Raw genomic sequence first — 17,251 nt, 5'->3', positions numbered from 1 at the left:
AAACACTACCATGTGCTGACATTTGGTGGAACAGACTCACAAAAATAAGATTGCTGGTAAGTATATGTAGTTTTGTTTTGCAGTCAAATATGGTCAAAAATGTACCCTAAAGATAACATCAATCTTTTTATTTCTTCTGAGTTTTTTTTGTTGTTGTTGTCGTTGTTGTTTTGTTTTTCATGGAGGGCAATCTGAGAAATTAAGATGATTCATTGTTTCTACTTGCTTTTTATTGTTGGTGAAATTGATAATCTTTTTGTGTATTTGCCATGTTTTGTTCTTTCTTTAAACTTACGCTTAATTTCCCTTTCCACTTTCCTGCTGGAGATTTATCATTGATTCAGAGTAACTCTATATTTTAACTAGTAAATGCTCTCTTACCTAGGCTACAGGTATCTTCCCGGTGGCCCTTCTGCCTTTGTTTATACTATATATTCTACAGGGGAAATTCAATTTTTGTTCTTTTTTGGCAATCAAATCTGTCGATCTTTTACTTAATGACTCCCAGTTTTCAGTCTAGATCTGAAAAGTTTTCATTGACCTAGGCTTTTAAAAGAATTAACAATTTTTAAAAATGTTCACGTGAAATGAAAAGGGATCTAATTTTGTAATGTACAGCCGATGACATGTAAAAAGTTCATTTGAATCCTTCTCCTATTTATTTTGATTTTGGGGTTTGTTGTTTAAAGGACAATTACCCCACATATGTTGAATTGCCGTTTTCATTATATACTAAACTAGCTTCCTGACTGTCTAGCCTCTTTTACATATTTATCAAATCTTGCCATTAACACCCTCTATTAGCTACTATAACTTCATTTTCTATTTGGAAGTCCACCTCATTAGTCTGCTTCCAATTTTCTTGGTTATTTGCAAGCATATTTATTCCAGCAAATAATTCTTAAGCAGAATTTTTTAAGTTCCAAAATAAAATTTCTTTGGGATTTTTGATTAAAATTTATTTTAATCAAATTTTTGTATCTAAATATAGTTTTCTGATGAGAAAACATTGTTTCTTATTTCTTCTGGATTTCTCATTATTGTAGTGTTTTCTTCATAAAGTGTCACACACTTTTATAGCTTTGTTATTTCTGAATAGGACCAACTTAAAATATGCTTTTTGTTGGCAAAAGCTATGTTTATTTATCTAGCACTCAGTCACCTTACTAAACTCCCTAATGAGTTCTTTTTTGGATTTGCTTCTCTAGAATTTTCTACAATATTTTCATCTGTAAATTATTTCGTCTGTAAGATATTCTTGTCTTTTTCTACTCAACATTTATGCTCCTTATTTCTTTTTCTTGATTTTTGCCCAGCTAGGACCTCTAGAAGAATGTTACACAAAAGCATTTATATCAGATATTTCTACTTATCTGTAAAAACTGAGTCATGACATAGGAAGTTTCCTGGATTTTCTTATCCCTTGATCTATCCAGGTTAAGGAACTTTTTCTCCAATATTTTCATAATAACTCAGCATGGGTATATTGCGGCATGAATCACATGGAGTAACTGTTTATGAACTCTATAACCAAAGCAAATTTATACATTAAATATTTACACCCCAGCATGATTGTAATTAATAAATTGGCTTAAAATGACAGGTAATACTGTTTTGCTGAAATTAAGTTGCCAATTTTGGATTAATAGTATAAATGGATGCTCATATCTGTTTCTATATAATCTGTCTCTAATTTTCCCCCTAATTTTTGAATTGTGGTAAAATACACGTAAAATTTACTATCTTAATCAATTTTAAATGTATAGTTCCGTGGTACTAAGTATATTTATATAACAATGCCATGACCATCACCATCTATCTCTAGTACTCTGTTCATTTAGTGAAACTAAAACTCTATGTGCATTAAACAATTACCCCCTGCCTCTTCTGCCATTACTCTTTCTCCCCAGTCCCTAGAATCTATTATTTTACTTCCTGTCTTTACATTTTGACTATTCTAATTACCTCATAGAACTGGAATCATACAGTATTTATTTTCCCACGATAGGCTTATTTCACTTAGTATAGTCTTTGAGGTTCATCCATGTTGTAATATATGGCAGAATTTCCTTTCTAATCCTGAATTATATCCCATTATATGTATATATCATATTTTCCTTAACCACCCATCAACAAGTGGACACTTAGATGGCTCCCACATTAGCTATTGCAGATAATGTAGCCATGAACATCAGTGTGCATATATCCCTTTAAGACCATTTTAAATTCTTTTTCAGTATATTCCCAGAAGTGGAATTGCCAGATCATGCAATAATTCCAATTTTCAACTTTTTGAGGAACTTATATTCTGTTTTCTGTAGCAATTACCACATTTTACATTCCTATCAACAGTGTGCAAGAGTTTCAATTTCTACACATCCTCCTCATTTATTGTTTATTTTTTAAAATAACAGTCAGACCAACAGGTGCCATGTGGTATCACACTGCAGTCTTCATTTGCATTTTCCTAGTAAGAAGTGATGTTGAGCATTTTCTCTATGCTTCTTGGCCATTTGTAGATCTTCTTTAGAGAAGTTATCTATGAAAGTTTTTTGCACATTTTTAACCAGGCTGTTGTTTTGCTGTCGTCTTTGTGTTCTTGCCCCTATGTCTTTTAAATGGAGACCATCCATTTGATTGAGAATGCTTCAGAATGATTTTAATAACTTAGGTCTTTGTGTGTCATTTCAGGAAAATCAGGCTTTATACTTAACCAAACCCTGGCTCTATGCAATTCTGAAATGCCAATTTTAATGAGCTGTCATTTGCTACCTTAGTGAGGTTGGTTTATTCCTTTGAAGGGAAGGTTATCTTGGGGGAGTTATTGCAAAGTGCATTATGTGGAAATATAAAATCAGATGCACAGAAATTCATCATATCATTTGGTTTATATTAATGGCTTATCGGTGGTGCAAGTTGGTACACATAAGAACATGGTAAGTGATTACATGGTAAATGATCTAGTGAAAATTCTCCCTAGACAGACATGTCTAAACCACTGAGGACTGCCTAGTAACTAAGTTTCTGTAGCATATTTTTGTCTTAAGCTAGTATAGTCCATAGCACTTTGTTTACATAATGTATCACATCATGTAAAAAATGTTAGAAATTATTTATGAAGCACTGAGGTAGATTTTTTTTTCTCATAACCAAGTGTCATGTAAGGGAGTTCAGTTTTCAGATTTACTCTCAGAATAAAGAAAGAAAGCTGTATTTATAAGTTTTACTACATGACAGTTGGATTTTCTGATTGAGTAATGTTTCATTCAAGTTTGATTTAAAAAATAATACAGTAGTTTCTGTCTTTGATAACAAAAGTGTTTTGGGACATTTTTTAGGATAGTCCTTCAACTTATGAGATGTCACTCAGAAATCAAGGCCTGTAAAGTCTGATACTAAGGACGGTAACACTGATGTTTATGTCATTTAAAAGGATATATGTAAACTAGCTTCACAATGTGATGCTGTAAATTCTTCTTCATAATCAGCCAGAAGTGTAACATGTATGTAAATAAGCTAAAATGGCTCAATATCCTGTTACATTTTGTATTGGAAGGAAGCAGATAGGCAGGCAGGCAGGCAGGCTAGCTGGCTGGCTGGCTTTTAAAACTACAAATCTTTTAATTCTTAAGGTCAATTTCAAGTGCCACCCCTACATTTAATCTCTCCATCAGAGGTAATCATTCTTTGGATCCCATAGAACTTGGTTTGTAACTCAGTTACTACACCTAAAGCTAAAAATGTTTTATCTTGACATGTCTTACTTGTTCAACCATCTGTGGGATCTCTGCACTCCCAATGCTTGCTAAGATTCTGGCATATAACAATTAGCAAATGTTCAATGAATAGATTAATAAACATGGAGGCCATTTTCTCTTTGCCAAAAGCTGCCACCAAACACCACTATGTACAGTTGTGAAACTCAGTGTTGTTTCCAGCTTCAGCCACATCATTCAGTGGAGCTGATGAAGTCCTCGGCCTCGGCAGAAGGCCAAACTGAACTTTATAGAATATGCTGTTAAAGTTTTTGGCCCCTTGGAGTACAAGGCGCTGAAATCAGGTTCCCAGGTCCATTTATGGATAAATGGAATTCAAAACTTCTCCACAGGGAGTAACTAGGAAAATCTGGAGACATGCCATACACATACCAGAATGCATTCTTCGTAGTCCCGAAATTCACTGAAGGAGCACAGTGTAAAAGCACCCAAGAAGTTTGTGGTACACTTTGTCATACAGACTTCTCTGAACAGAAGAGAACCCAAGCTGCTCTCCAAAAGTGGGACCTGATCCTGTGCTTCCTCTGGTCACTCTTCTTGGGTCTAGATACAAAATGTCCATGGAAAACAGGTAACCAAGCTCCCACTCTCCACCGCCCAACAACAATTTGCCAAAGACTGAGGGATTTCTGGAAATGCAGAAATTTCAATGCTATAACAGTCCTAGGGAAATTGGGAAGGCTGGCCATCCCAAATAGGTAAAACACCAGTAGCTACCTATCAATTCCCCTGGTAGACAGAAACAGTTAGGTAAATCCAGGCCTTTGGGGTAGTAAGCACATGTATAGAATGTCAGACCAACACACCGTTCTTTTACTGAACTGTGACATTTCTGTAGTTAGAGCAATGTATCTCAAACTTTACTAGGGAACCGCATCACCCAGAGGGCTTGTTAAAACAGACTGCTAGACCCTGTGTTCAGAGTGCCTTAATTTAGGAAGTCTAGCATTCAGCTTTAACACTTGCATTTCTTACAAGTTATCAGATGATGGTGATGATGATGGTCTAGGGACTCGGTTTTGAGAACCATTGCACAGGGAAATTTTGCATATTGCCATCTGCTTGTGAGACTAATTAACATGCAGGAAAAAAGGGTCAGTTGAAAGTATAAAGGGATGAATTAGCAATATGAAGCACAGACTTTCACAAGAATTAATTTTCTTCTCCTTTCTTAAGCATATCTCAGTGGTGAGTATGGTTTGAAAAATAACAATATACAAAGTATAATAGAGAAGGTTTAAACTTCTATGAAAGATTTTGCAGTGATGTAGAGGGGTTTTCCATTGTTGGGTTACTTTAATGACTGTGGTTTCTCTGGAAAGAAAGCCACTGCAGCATAGTTCTGATGACATTTAGTTCCTCTTAGGAATGTTCAAACCAAAAAGTTGAAATAGCTTTTGTACTTAATTGAGTCACCATTGTACAATTATCATTCTCTCAGGCATACTAATTAGAAAAAAAGTACAGGCTGATAATGCAGTTGGCATTTCTTTCAACCTATGCAAACTTTTAGATGTAAATGAATATGTAACAAACATATAAAAGCAACTCCATATTGTAAATATGCATTCAATTTTATGCCAAACTTCTTCGCTTAGAAACGTCTATTCCTTCCCATCAGTACATTCATTTTGCCTTCAACTGTGGAAATATGCTTCTTATCTTCAAAGAAAGGTTCCTGACTGTGCTCATTTAGGGGCTGTATTTGAACTTGGAGACACTGAGCTTGGTACTTTTGTGACATGATTCTTATATCTATAAACAGTTTCTAGGGAAATGGTTCTGAAAGAGAAAAATTTTACTATTCTGATGCATAAAATGAATTTGTAAATATGCCACTCTCAGATACTCATTTTCCATAACAACATGTTGTTTCTGTCCGCAGCGTGCCGGTGGTGGGCTCGCCATTCCCTTGTGTGCATTCCAGGGTACGGTGTCTCTCCAGGCACCTACGGGGAAAACCCTCTCTCTTTCTACATATGAGGTAAGCGCAGAAGGGCAAAAAATAACCCCGGCCTCTAAGAAAATAGAAGTCTATCGATCTAAAAGCGTTGGCCATGAACCAAACTCAGAGGAGTCTCACTCCACATTTGCGGACACCAGTGTGAAAATACACCTCGAGGTTCTTGAAATTTGCGACAATGAGGAGGCCCTGGACACTGTGTCAATCATCAGCAACATCAGCCAGTCCTCCACCCAAGTCAGATCCCCGTCGCTGCGCTACTCACGGAAAGAGAACAGATTTGTTTCATGTGATCTAGGGGAGTCGGCTTCCTACTCCCTTTTTTTACCCACCAGCAATCCCGACGGAGACATCAACATCTCCATTCCAGACACTGTGGAAGCTCACAGACAGAACAGCAAGAGGCAGCACCAGGAAAGGGAGGGCTACCAGGAGGAAATCCAGCTGCTCAATCAAGCTTACAGGAAGAGGGAGGAGGAAGGCAAGGGGACTTAGCAATGGGCCTTCTCTAACAGGCAGAGGGGACCTTGCCACCATACACTGCACACCAGCCCTCCTTCCAGGGCTGAGGTCCTGCCATCTCCCGTGGGTGTGAGCTTCACTGCTCTACTAGTTGATTATGCTCAGTGTGAGGAACTGGAACCAGTGCAGACACTGAGTGCATCTTATGTGCTACCTAAGATCACACACTGTGGTAATTAAATGATTTCCTGTCTTATCTGATTTCTAAAAAAATCTTTTCTAAGTCAAATCCTGGCCTAGTTTACTAATGTGTTTGCCTGTGTTTGTCATGTGCATATACTGATCCCACGCACATGTTTCTACACCCAGTGTTGGCCTTCACAGAAAGGGGGAAAGAGGCATTTTGACAATGGAAGCAATGTAGCAAAACTTCAAGTTATATTTGAAGAGCCTTGCCTAAATGTGGTTAGCAAAGCAAGCTTATTCCAATTACTGTGTTATCTTTACACCTGTGTCTAGGAAATACATTCTTGTGTTTAAAAGCAAATTAGCTTCCATCTTGGAAATACGAATGTCTCTAGTTTATAAATAGTTGTTTCTTTCATTTCTATAAATGCTGGTTCTTATTTTTCTCTCTCTCTCAAATGTAACAGCTAGCCTATAAAACTACTATGTCGTATGTTACAGGTGTAATTCAAAGTAGTCTCTAATTCAAATATTATTGTAAAAGTTTGTGTTAGCTTTCCTTTACTATAATACATACCTGACATAATCAACTTACAGAGAGAAAAGGTCTATTTGGCTCACAATTTCAGGGACTCCAGTCCATGACTGGTTGGCCCAATTGTATTTAAAGATGTGCTGGGCAGCACATCATGGTAGCAGCATGTGGCAAAGCCACTCAGGTCAGGGTGAGCCAGGGCGCAAGGGACAGAGGAAGGACCCATCCCACACTCCCCTTCAAGGGCATGTCCCAACCACCCAAAGACCTCCACCAGACCCTACAGAGTCACCCTTTCCTCCCAACAGCACCTTCCTTGGGACAAGACCCCACTACCTGAATTTTTAAGATCCAAGCTTCAACAAGGCTGTAATTGTACACTTCATCCTGAACTGTCTGGTTTATTTGAATGGAATTTTTTTGGGAAAACTTCCAGATTAAGTCCTAAGAGGTGCAGGATAAAGTAGAGGGAAACCCTCTAAGTCTAAAACAAAGTGTCCCTAAGGTGCAAGTTGGGTGAATTACTTAGACATTCTTGAAGCACAGTTTTATTTCAAATATTACTTTAAGTTGAAGCACTGTTTTCTTTCTTCCCCAAAGATATGTTCTCCCAAAGAAATGATTCAAAATATGCTCTATTAAATGACTGTAAGGTAGACTTTTCAAGATTAATTTCAAAATACATTAAGTTGCAAAATCTCCTTTGTCAGTTTATTATGATGTATATTTCAAACATTATGAAGTGATTTTTCCTCAAACTGCTTTATTCTTCTCTTCTGTATGCAGATATTAAATATGTCACTTAAATACTTACTTCCCAAAATTACTGAAATGACATTTTTGTGGCCCACCTCACTTACACCTCATTTATTAACTTATAGATTGAGTGAATTGTTCCCTGGAACAGCTTGTTTTGGTGATTTAATTATACCAAACTGAAATCCCAAACTGATTCAAATGGGCTTTCAGATGACTTCATTTTCAGAAGGCATTTTTTGCCACCAAGAAAAAATAATTTTCAAAATGATGATCTCAGTGGACTTTCTCCATGTTTTACATAACTACTCAATATCTCGTTATCTAAATTTGGGAAGCAAATGCAATGCCATTAGTAATGTTTGCAATCAAGTCTTAAATAAGGCATACCTCAAATTTTAACACAATGACAAATGTCAAATCAGTCTAATGTTATCAATCATTAACATCAAATGTCTTTTAAAAATAAAGGTTAATGGAATATTCCAATAATGCTTAAAAGACAGACTGATAAATGTAGACATATCATTTTCTAAAGAAGAGGTATATGATACTGCTACTTAAAAATGCAGTTTTGGGCAACAAGGAAATTAGAAACAGGATCATAATAAAACTGAAGAGACAGTAAAGAATGCAAACAAACCCCTTTTAACTGGGCACAATGAATGGAAAGACTATAGAAATCAGGTCAGAAGAGCAGAGGAACTGGGCTAGAAGACAGCACCCACTTCCCTGCTGTCTTCCACGTTCTTTTCACTGGAGAAGAACACAGCTGGGGACTGATAAAACGAAACCCACTAGGATATACCCTGAACGGCCCTTGGTACTGAACGACACAAGAGGCACATTTCAAAATTCTGCTGTACTGCAGTAGTACTGGGATGATGTAGCCCAAAGAAACCTGCTCATCACAGCATAAGGCTAAGCTGTGACACCTCGACCCCTAAACCAACAGCGGCTGGGTCTGCAAGAAAGACCAGGCAGATCTGTGAACAAGCACATGTGGCTCCTCCAGACCCACATGGACAGTGGAGAGGGAAGTTCACTACACAGTCTGCTCAGGCTTGTTTACTCCTTAGAGTGATTCTAATGATCAAAACGTGTTCCTGGCACAGGAACTACCCTTACTGATATCTTGTGATAGATATATTCCGATCTCTTACTCTTGTAAAATATGATCACATAGTTGCTCTTATTAGGAAGTACTTTGGATAGCTTATCTCTTTTCTCCATAAATTGATGTATCTGAGGATAAAAACAACTTGCTACCTAATAAAAATGTCACCATCTGGTGGCGACATTACCAACTGCAAACATAATTCCTACACCTCTTGAATAATAAAAACACATAATCTTCCAAACTTCCAAAAGTAGTGACTGTCAGAGGCAACTCATTCTGAAGACAGAATTTCTCAGAATATAATAAAGGAGAACTTGGTTATGCATCTCTTGGAGGCTTTCTTAACATGATCCTACAGGGTTGGATTTCACAGATTTCCTCTTAATTTCTGTACTTTTCCATTAATTCCATTCATTTCTTCACTACAATAGATGACTAGTACACATTACAAATTATTCTAGTTACTTGGAATTGTAACTGGGAAGAAAAACAAAATACATACATAAATATACATATTCTGTGAGTCGAGGAACCGCAGTTGTTGAACACAGACCACATAAGCCTGCCTCCCTCTTGACACAACTGCAAGTTCACAGGGTTCTGTTTGAATATTCACTTGATGGAGTCATAGAACTCATGGGAAACTACATTCATGGTTATGGTTTATTATGGGCAAAAGATTACAAATTGAAATCTGCCAAGGTTAGAAGTTTTATAGAGCAGAATCCAGGAAAACTAAGTGTGGAATCTGTGTTACACTTTTCCTGTGGTGTCATGGACAGCAATACTTCCCTGGCATCAGTGTGCGACAACATATGCAGAATACTGCCAACCAGGAAAGCCATCTGAAACTGAGTCCAGTGTCTTTAATGGGCTTCATCACAGTAGGGGCAGAGGTAAGCATGATGGACTGCTCACCAGACTGATGCTAGTTTCCAGCCCCTTTGAAGGTCAAGCCAGCAAAAAGTTGCCCAAAGCCCCCACTATCAATCACATCATTACTGTCTGTCTGGGCCAAGGCCCTCAAAGATAGCCTGATCAAGCATGACATTGCAGGGCATTAGAGACTACATCTCTCTGGATAAGATCAGGTTCTTTACTACACATTACATATATACATATATAAATGGTACCAACATATAGTGATCCCATTTAAAAATTTTGACTTTATGAAAAATATGCAAAATCCATACACATTCAGCAGAAACTATACTTCTAATTTTCTGACCTTTCTCCAGGCTAGTGAAACATGGTAGGTTAATCTCTTGAGAAGCTGGGAGGCATCACTGTGCTGGAGTGCCCAGTTAGCCTCAGGATCCTCAGGCAGACAACGGGACTTGGAGGGTTGTGTTGCTAAGCTATGACGTTTGGCAAGTTAGGAGCATCAAACACATTTTCAGCTTAGGATACACTCAATTTCTGATGGATTTATTTGGATATAAAACCATCATGAGTAGTGAATGTGTATGTGTGTATGCATGTGAGCATGCATGCATGTGTTAAGTACCAAGGAGACCAACTAAAAGCAGAATCAGGTAGTAAGTGCTGAGGAAAAAAAATTAGAGTAAAGGAAAATACTGAGTGCATTTTCTAATAATTCAGTCAGGAAAGGTTCATGAATAAGAGACTCAAAATAGGATACATACTATGATTCTCTTGGGAAATCCTAGCCCAGCAAAGAGAGCCACAAGTTTCTGGAAGCAGGAGGGTGCTTGTGGATGCTGTGGAACCATCCAGGAGGTCAACACAAATATAGATAAGTGAGAGAGGGAGAGAGTTCTGGAAGGTGGAGGCAGACTGGTGAGGAAGGGAAAGGCAGGTCAGTAGCGCCCTGTAGACTAGGTATGGACCTTGGGTCTTATTCCAGATGTGGTCCCAGATGGACATCTGTAACCGTCTCAACTAGTAAAATGCTGTGTGACTTCTGACGTTAGTTAATGCCAAACATTTCCTCCTTGCTCTGTGACACCTGCTCTTAGAACCCAGCTCTCATGCTGCAAGGCTCAAAGGAGGTCACACAGGGAAGCCAAGGGAGGGTCTACAAGGAGGCCTCCCAGCCCACAGCCAACCAAGCTCCAGCCAAAGCCTGCAGGCACCAGCAGATATTCCAGGGAAGATGACTCCAAATGATTCTAGATGCAAACTAGCAAGCCTTCCAAAAGAGATACCACCTGTCTTGCAGCAAGGAAAAACTCTCTTCTCTGCCTTGTCCAAATTCCTGATGCATAAACTACATAAACATAATGATTGTTTTTACACCGAATTTTCAGGTGGCTCACTGTACAAAAAAAAAACACAAAAACTTGTAACTGCACTTTAGAACCTTCCTCCCCACACACGTAGCTTAGAAGAGATGCAGAAGCTGCTTACTACTGCTCAAGAGATGAGGAGGCAGGTGATGATCTAGCTAGTGTTTTTGCCAGACAGATTGCTGAGATGAAGCAAAGTGAGCCAGAAGCTGAAAGTCTCAGGTGGACTACCTGCCAGTGAACCAACTGGAAGGGAAAGCCCACTGCAGGGGGCCCAGGACACAACTCCTGAAGCAAGACTAAATTAGCCAGGGCCAACCACCAGGCAATGATGGGTATGAGTGCATTAGTAGAAACTTCATTAATGAGCACAGGCCAAAGAACCAGATCAAACCAGCAGCCTCAGAAGAGCAGTCAATGACAGGGCCAGGGATGCCAGACATCTCAATCATGCCCCTTCTTAGAGAAAGGGAACAGAGAGAAAAAAGCCTAATAGGAAGTGGAACTTCAAAATTACCTGAAACAAGACTGTCTAAAGAGGCTGGGTACAGTAGCACATACCTGTAATCCCACAGCTCAAGAGGCTGAGGCAGAGGACTGCAAGTTCAAAGCCAGTCTCAGCAACTTAGGGAGGCCCTCAGCAACTTAGCAAGACCATGTCTCAAAATGGAAAATAAAAAGGCTGGGAATGTAGTTCAGTGGTAAGGTGCCCCTGGGTTTGGTCCCCAGTACAAAAAAAAACAAAAAAAAACAAAAAACAGTAATGACAACAAAAAGATTGGTTTGAAGAAATCGACAAACATTAGCTAGCAATTTTAAGAGGTTCCCACTATTCCCTTTTTGCCTAGCAAGAAGGGAACTTGGAGAACAAATTAGTAAAAACCATAGTAATACTTTTTAAATCGGTCAATTTCTTTGCCCAGCTGATTTTAAGTTAGTTATGATTTTACTGTACCAGTTATAGTTAGGAAGAGCTGTTCTCTACAAATTCATTTTCAAGGTAATTAAAATGTCCAGTTTGTTCCAAAATTGAACATGGGAATCTACTAATTTATTTTAAAAGTTTTTTCCATATTCTTCCTGATGTGACACAGAAACATTTTCTCCCTTTTTCCCCCTTTTCCCTTCCTCACAAATATCCATACTTTTATAATCTATACAGAGCTAGGGTCACATTCATCACCATGTCTTCCCATCATCCTTATCTCCAAGTGGAGGCAGGGGTCAAATAAGGGTTTTATCTTCCAAAGGGAACAATAAACCTACTCCTAGACCTTCATAAATATCAGACCCAAATGTCACCATGTCAAGATAAAGAATGTTTTACCTATCCAAACATATTTATGATAACATTTAATTCATAAATTAGGTAATTAAGTTATTAACATTAATTACTAATAAAATAATTATGAAATATACTGTAATAAAAGTGATATGAATGTGGTATCTCTTTTCTCTTTCTTTCCCCTCTTAGACTATCTCATTGTTCTGAACTTACCTTTCTAATGATGTTGAGATGAAACACTCCCACATTGTCAGCTGAAGCCAGACGCGGTGCTTTTGGGTGCAACCTGTTGCTATCAACAGGAACATGTTTTCTGTGCATGTCCTTCACCTAAAACGCAACCACTTTTCCATCTTAACTAAGCACATATCCTGCACTGTGGCTGTAATTTTTGTAGTATGAGGTGCAACAGCAAAATTAGCATGAGTTTCTTTTTCCTTCTTCACAATTTTAGAGACGGATTTGTTCTTACCATATAGCTCAGCAACCTCAACAAGATTTTTTTCCCTTCTCTGATTAAGCTGAGAACTTTCATCTTTTCATTTATGGCTTCTTTTTTGGCACATCTGAAGTGCCAGAAGCACTACTCTTACACTTTGGGGGCCATTATTAAGTAAAAAACAAAACAAAACAAAAGGTTACATGAACACAAGCACTCCAATACCACCACGCTGGATCAATTAACTAAGTACAGGGCCGGCAGCCTACACTATGTGGATACATCACAGGGGTGACTCATATTCCCAGCAGGACAGAGTAGAACAGTAAGAGATTCCAGCATTTTGGTAAGACTATCATACAATTTAAAACTCAAGAACTGTTTATCTGGAATTTTCTATTTTGATATTTTTAGACTATAGTTGACCACAGGTAACTGAACCATGAAAGTGAAAACATGCATAAAGTGGGCCAACTTTTTCCTGTCTGATAAGGGAGGGGAAAGGGAAGAAGGACAGGACACTTTAGGGAAAATGAATAATTTTAGGGAGGATAAAAGGGTCCACAGGATAGATGGGAGCTATGATAGTTTTATACTTAGGCAGTATTGACTGCTAGCCTCTAGTGATGTTTGGGGACAGACAGATGCAAATATGGGAACATGAGATTAAGACAATAATCCTATAAAACATTGTGCTGATCCCCACATGCTTTCTTTTCCAAGAAGCACTTTACCTGCAGCCTGGTCTGGCCTAAGTAGACAGGACAGGTCACATTCCTCAGCAAACTAATCTTCAGGAGAAAATGCAGCCCCAACGCCAATGGGAGAAACCCAGGAGACTCTTGTGACCAGATCCTGAAACTCAGGAAGCTGGGGATAATTTTTCCCAATAATATAATATGTAAGAATGTAGGTTAAGACTCCAATTAAAACGGGTCAGCATGGGCCAAGATGACCTAGAGTTGCCATGGCAGTGGGTACTTGACAACCTGATATCATGCTGCTATCAGCCAAAAGCCAAAAGGTGGGCCTGGGCAGGACTCTCTGGAAACTTCTCTGAGATTCCCAGTAAAACTGGAGTGCAGGAGAGGCATGCTGTCCTCCTTTCTGAGAGTATCCACTATTTTCCTTAAGTGTCCTCTTCCCCTATTCCTTCAATAAACTCATTCCTAATACTCTGAGTAGCAGGTCTGAAATCTTTCTGAATTGATCATAAGATTCAGGGTTTGAAGAAGGGGTTGTCTTCAAGCTGCCTGTTTCTCAGAAAATCTCAGCTCTACAACAAGGAGACTCTGGTCTTTTCTGGTTCCTTTCTTAGCCAAGGGATTTACAACAACTGAGCTCTCTTTAATTCTTTTGAGACTCAGTTTGGGGATAGATAAGACTTCAGGAACTCAAATATCATCTATTCAAGGTAGCTTCAGTACTGAGCAGAGTGATCTGGCCTTCTGGATGGCCTACAGCATTTCCCTTTAGTTCATAGCACAATGGTTTCTGCCCATACCTCCCACTCATCACTAAGAAATGAAAGCTCATCACACTTGCCTTGTTCAGTGGGTATCTCCAGCACTTGTGGATCAGTTAGACTTATGAATGAACTGGATATTCTCCAGTAAGCAGAAAGCCTGTGTGAGCCAATCTATCAGTCCAGAATAGTTTGTACCAATCCCCAGTGTCCTGGTTGATAGTATATGATTTCAAGTGAGTGTCCAGATCTTAAAAGTGTTGTTCATTTACGTTCCCAGGTGCCATGCACTGCAGGTGGGTACACATGCTGCTCTTAGACTACTGGAAAAAGGTGGCAAATAAAGATAGTGCTTTGATGAAGCATAAAATTAATTACATACGTAAATGCGGTCCAGGCTGTTCGTGACAGATGATGAACTCATTTCTTCACTTTTAGTACTACGCACTGAATCACAGGTTCTTCTGCTTGAACTGATGTTGGAAACAAACTCAAGACTGTTATGGGGTGCCTGCTCAGAAAACACTCTGAAGTCCAAATTAAAAGCCAATTTAAGAATTTTTATTATCTGGCCAAAGACTGTCCCTCACAGAGTCCAATGGACCCTAAGGGAGAACAACCTCATGCTGTCTGTGGCCAGAGTATTTAAGGAAGAAAACCACATCCTATGGACTCTGCAAGTTGCAAGCAAGCCGAATACAGGGGCTAAGAAAGCAGTTAGCAAAATAAAAACAGACAACCACATGCTGGGTTTGACCACATTTGTGGGCATACATCCTGGGTTCGGGTACATTGGTGGGCAAGCACATGAAGTACAGACAAACAATTTTTAAAATTTTAATTAATTTAATTTTTAATTAATTAAAAATTAATTAATCTTAAAAAACGCTTACATAACAAGTTCATAGAGGGGTTACTATGTCTACATTGACTTAACCTTATTCATACCATGTTAGCCTGTTAGCCTGTACTTATCTACAACCACTGGCCTACTTATCTAAACCTTATCGTGTTTTAGATCTTGTTTCCTGGGGCTTACATCCTATGTCTTATGGTTAAGTGATTACACCATTACCTGGATGTTGTAGTGTGATCTGATAAATACAATCAATAAGAGTGTAAGTTATAGGTTATAGATTAACAAAAGATATAGATTATAGATATAAGATTTTGATAAATGAGATAAGACAATTATAAAGCAAGAACTGTCATAGACAGGCCTAAGACTCCATTTTGCTGCATTCTTTATTTTAAAAACTGTTAAAAGAGCTGTTTCTGAGAAACTGAAATGAAAGCTATTTTCTTATAAAAAAGTTATCTTTCTGTACTTTGTACCCCACAAATTGTACCCTACTCAGGATGCAGAGGTGGTCCTAGTGAGCTATGTCCTGGGTTTGAATGCCCTTGTTGGTCTACGTGACTTTGAAGTAGATTCTCACCCCCCCCCCCCCTAACCAACCCTGACCCAAATTCAGGATGTGACTGTCTAACACCTGCTTGAACCCAGGACTGTGGTCAACTGAACTGCAAAGCTAATGCTTTTTTTTTTTTTGCTTCTGTTTTATCGCTTGCTTGTGTTATGCCAGATTCGTGGGACCCCCAATAGACCTCCAGGAGCCGAATCCAATGCAATCACACAAGAGTCTTTATTGCAAGCTTGAGCCTGGACTCACAACCATTCTTGATGCAGCGGTACCAGGGAGTGAGTCCTGGTCCTTTGTTCAGTGAGATTTTATAGGTTTGGGGGGAATACTCTATGAGTCACAACATCACACAGCAAATCATTCCATACCGCGGGAAAATCAAACAACAACTCTTAACATTGATTAGCACATTCAATGGCGGGAACAAGTTGGGTAGGTGTGATTGGTTAGTACAATAGGGGGATTCATTTGAACTGATTGGTTTAGGCCAAGAGGCATGCTAAACTACATGGTTTCCCAACATATCAACCACCATAAACTACTTGGGGGTCATCTGGCATTCCAGGTATTTTCCCTGTCTCATGCTGATTGGAGGTTGCTAGGAGGATTGCTATGGGTCCTCACCTAGCCTAACTGAGTCAGGGACACCTGGTGCTGCAGACCTCTCCTGTTATTTACAGACAAACAACTTAGCAGGGTGGGTATGTGCTTAAGAGTGCTCTGTGGGTTTTTCCAAGGTAAGGGTCACGCCCTCTTCCTTAGGACAGGCCTTGAGGTAGAAGCTGCTGTTATTTATTTATTTTAAAAAATGGAGTCACATCAGTTTCTCACTTGCTGATTGGTAAATTCCATTCCTGCCTAGAGCCCACAGGTCCCACTTATTAATGTTTTAATTTAGTAATTAAGTCTATGATTGGCTAGCTTACATGACAATAAGCAAGTCACTGAGTTGTGGTTCTTGTGCTTATATTCTCCTTCGATGGACCAGAAAGCTGCTGTCCTCCCACAGAGCTTGTCTCTGCAGTGAGTGACAATCCCTGGCCAAGTAAATAAAACTCTCTTTTGATTTGAATTCGGACTTAGAGTGCTTCTTGAGGCATCTTCCCATAACTGGGCCCATTCCTGCCTGATGAAGGTCTGTTCTATGCTCACTTCTAACTTATTACCAGGGAAGTTTGCTCACCTTGTAGTGCCCATTTCTATTATCCTACTTTATCTGATCTTACTTACTCTGCTTATCAACATCTTATACCTACAATCTATAACATAAATTACTGATTAAACTCAGACGATAACAAGTAGTCTCCAGAACCCACGCAGGACTCCAACACAATCACTTCATGCAGGTACCACGTGGACCAGCCAGCGGCTGCCTGGCCTCACCGGAAACGCCTGCCTGTGACGCCAGCGGCCCGCCCCCCCACCCGCCGGCGCAAGAACGGAAGTGGACGCACATCCGCTTCCGGGACTGGACGCCATTTCCAGCGGTTGCGGCTCTTTACCCGTTGCGGCCCGCCGGGACAATGAGCTATGACTCCCATCAGAACTGGAAATCTGGCGGGGGCTACGGCGGGGGGCCGCGGGGGAGGCC

General features: G+C 39.3%; 1 protein-coding gene across 1 annotated transcript in view; it reads left to right on the top strand.

Moving 5' to 3' along the window:
• Positions 1-9,123, top strand: part of Gpr149 (G protein-coupled receptor 149) — a 70,655-nt gene extending 61,532 nt beyond the window's left edge. The window contains exon 4 of the mRNA XM_015487294.2: positions 5,662-9,123. Coding sequence (XP_015342780.1) covers positions 5,662-6,234 — 573 coding nt within the window. The 3' untranslated portion in view covers positions 6,235-9,123. The remainder of the gene's footprint in view (positions 1-5,661) is intronic.
• Positions 9,124-17,251: the final 8,128 nt, after the last annotated feature.

The sequence above is a fragment of the Marmota marmota genome, unplaced genomic scaffold (assembly GCF_001458135.2).
Source record: "Marmota marmota marmota unplaced genomic scaffold, marMar, whole genome shotgun sequence".
Taxonomy (NCBI): domain Eukaryota; kingdom Metazoa; phylum Chordata; class Mammalia; order Rodentia; family Sciuridae; genus Marmota; species Marmota marmota.
Note: the sequence above shows the minus strand (reverse complement) of the source record. Positions and strands in the feature narration are given on the sequence as shown.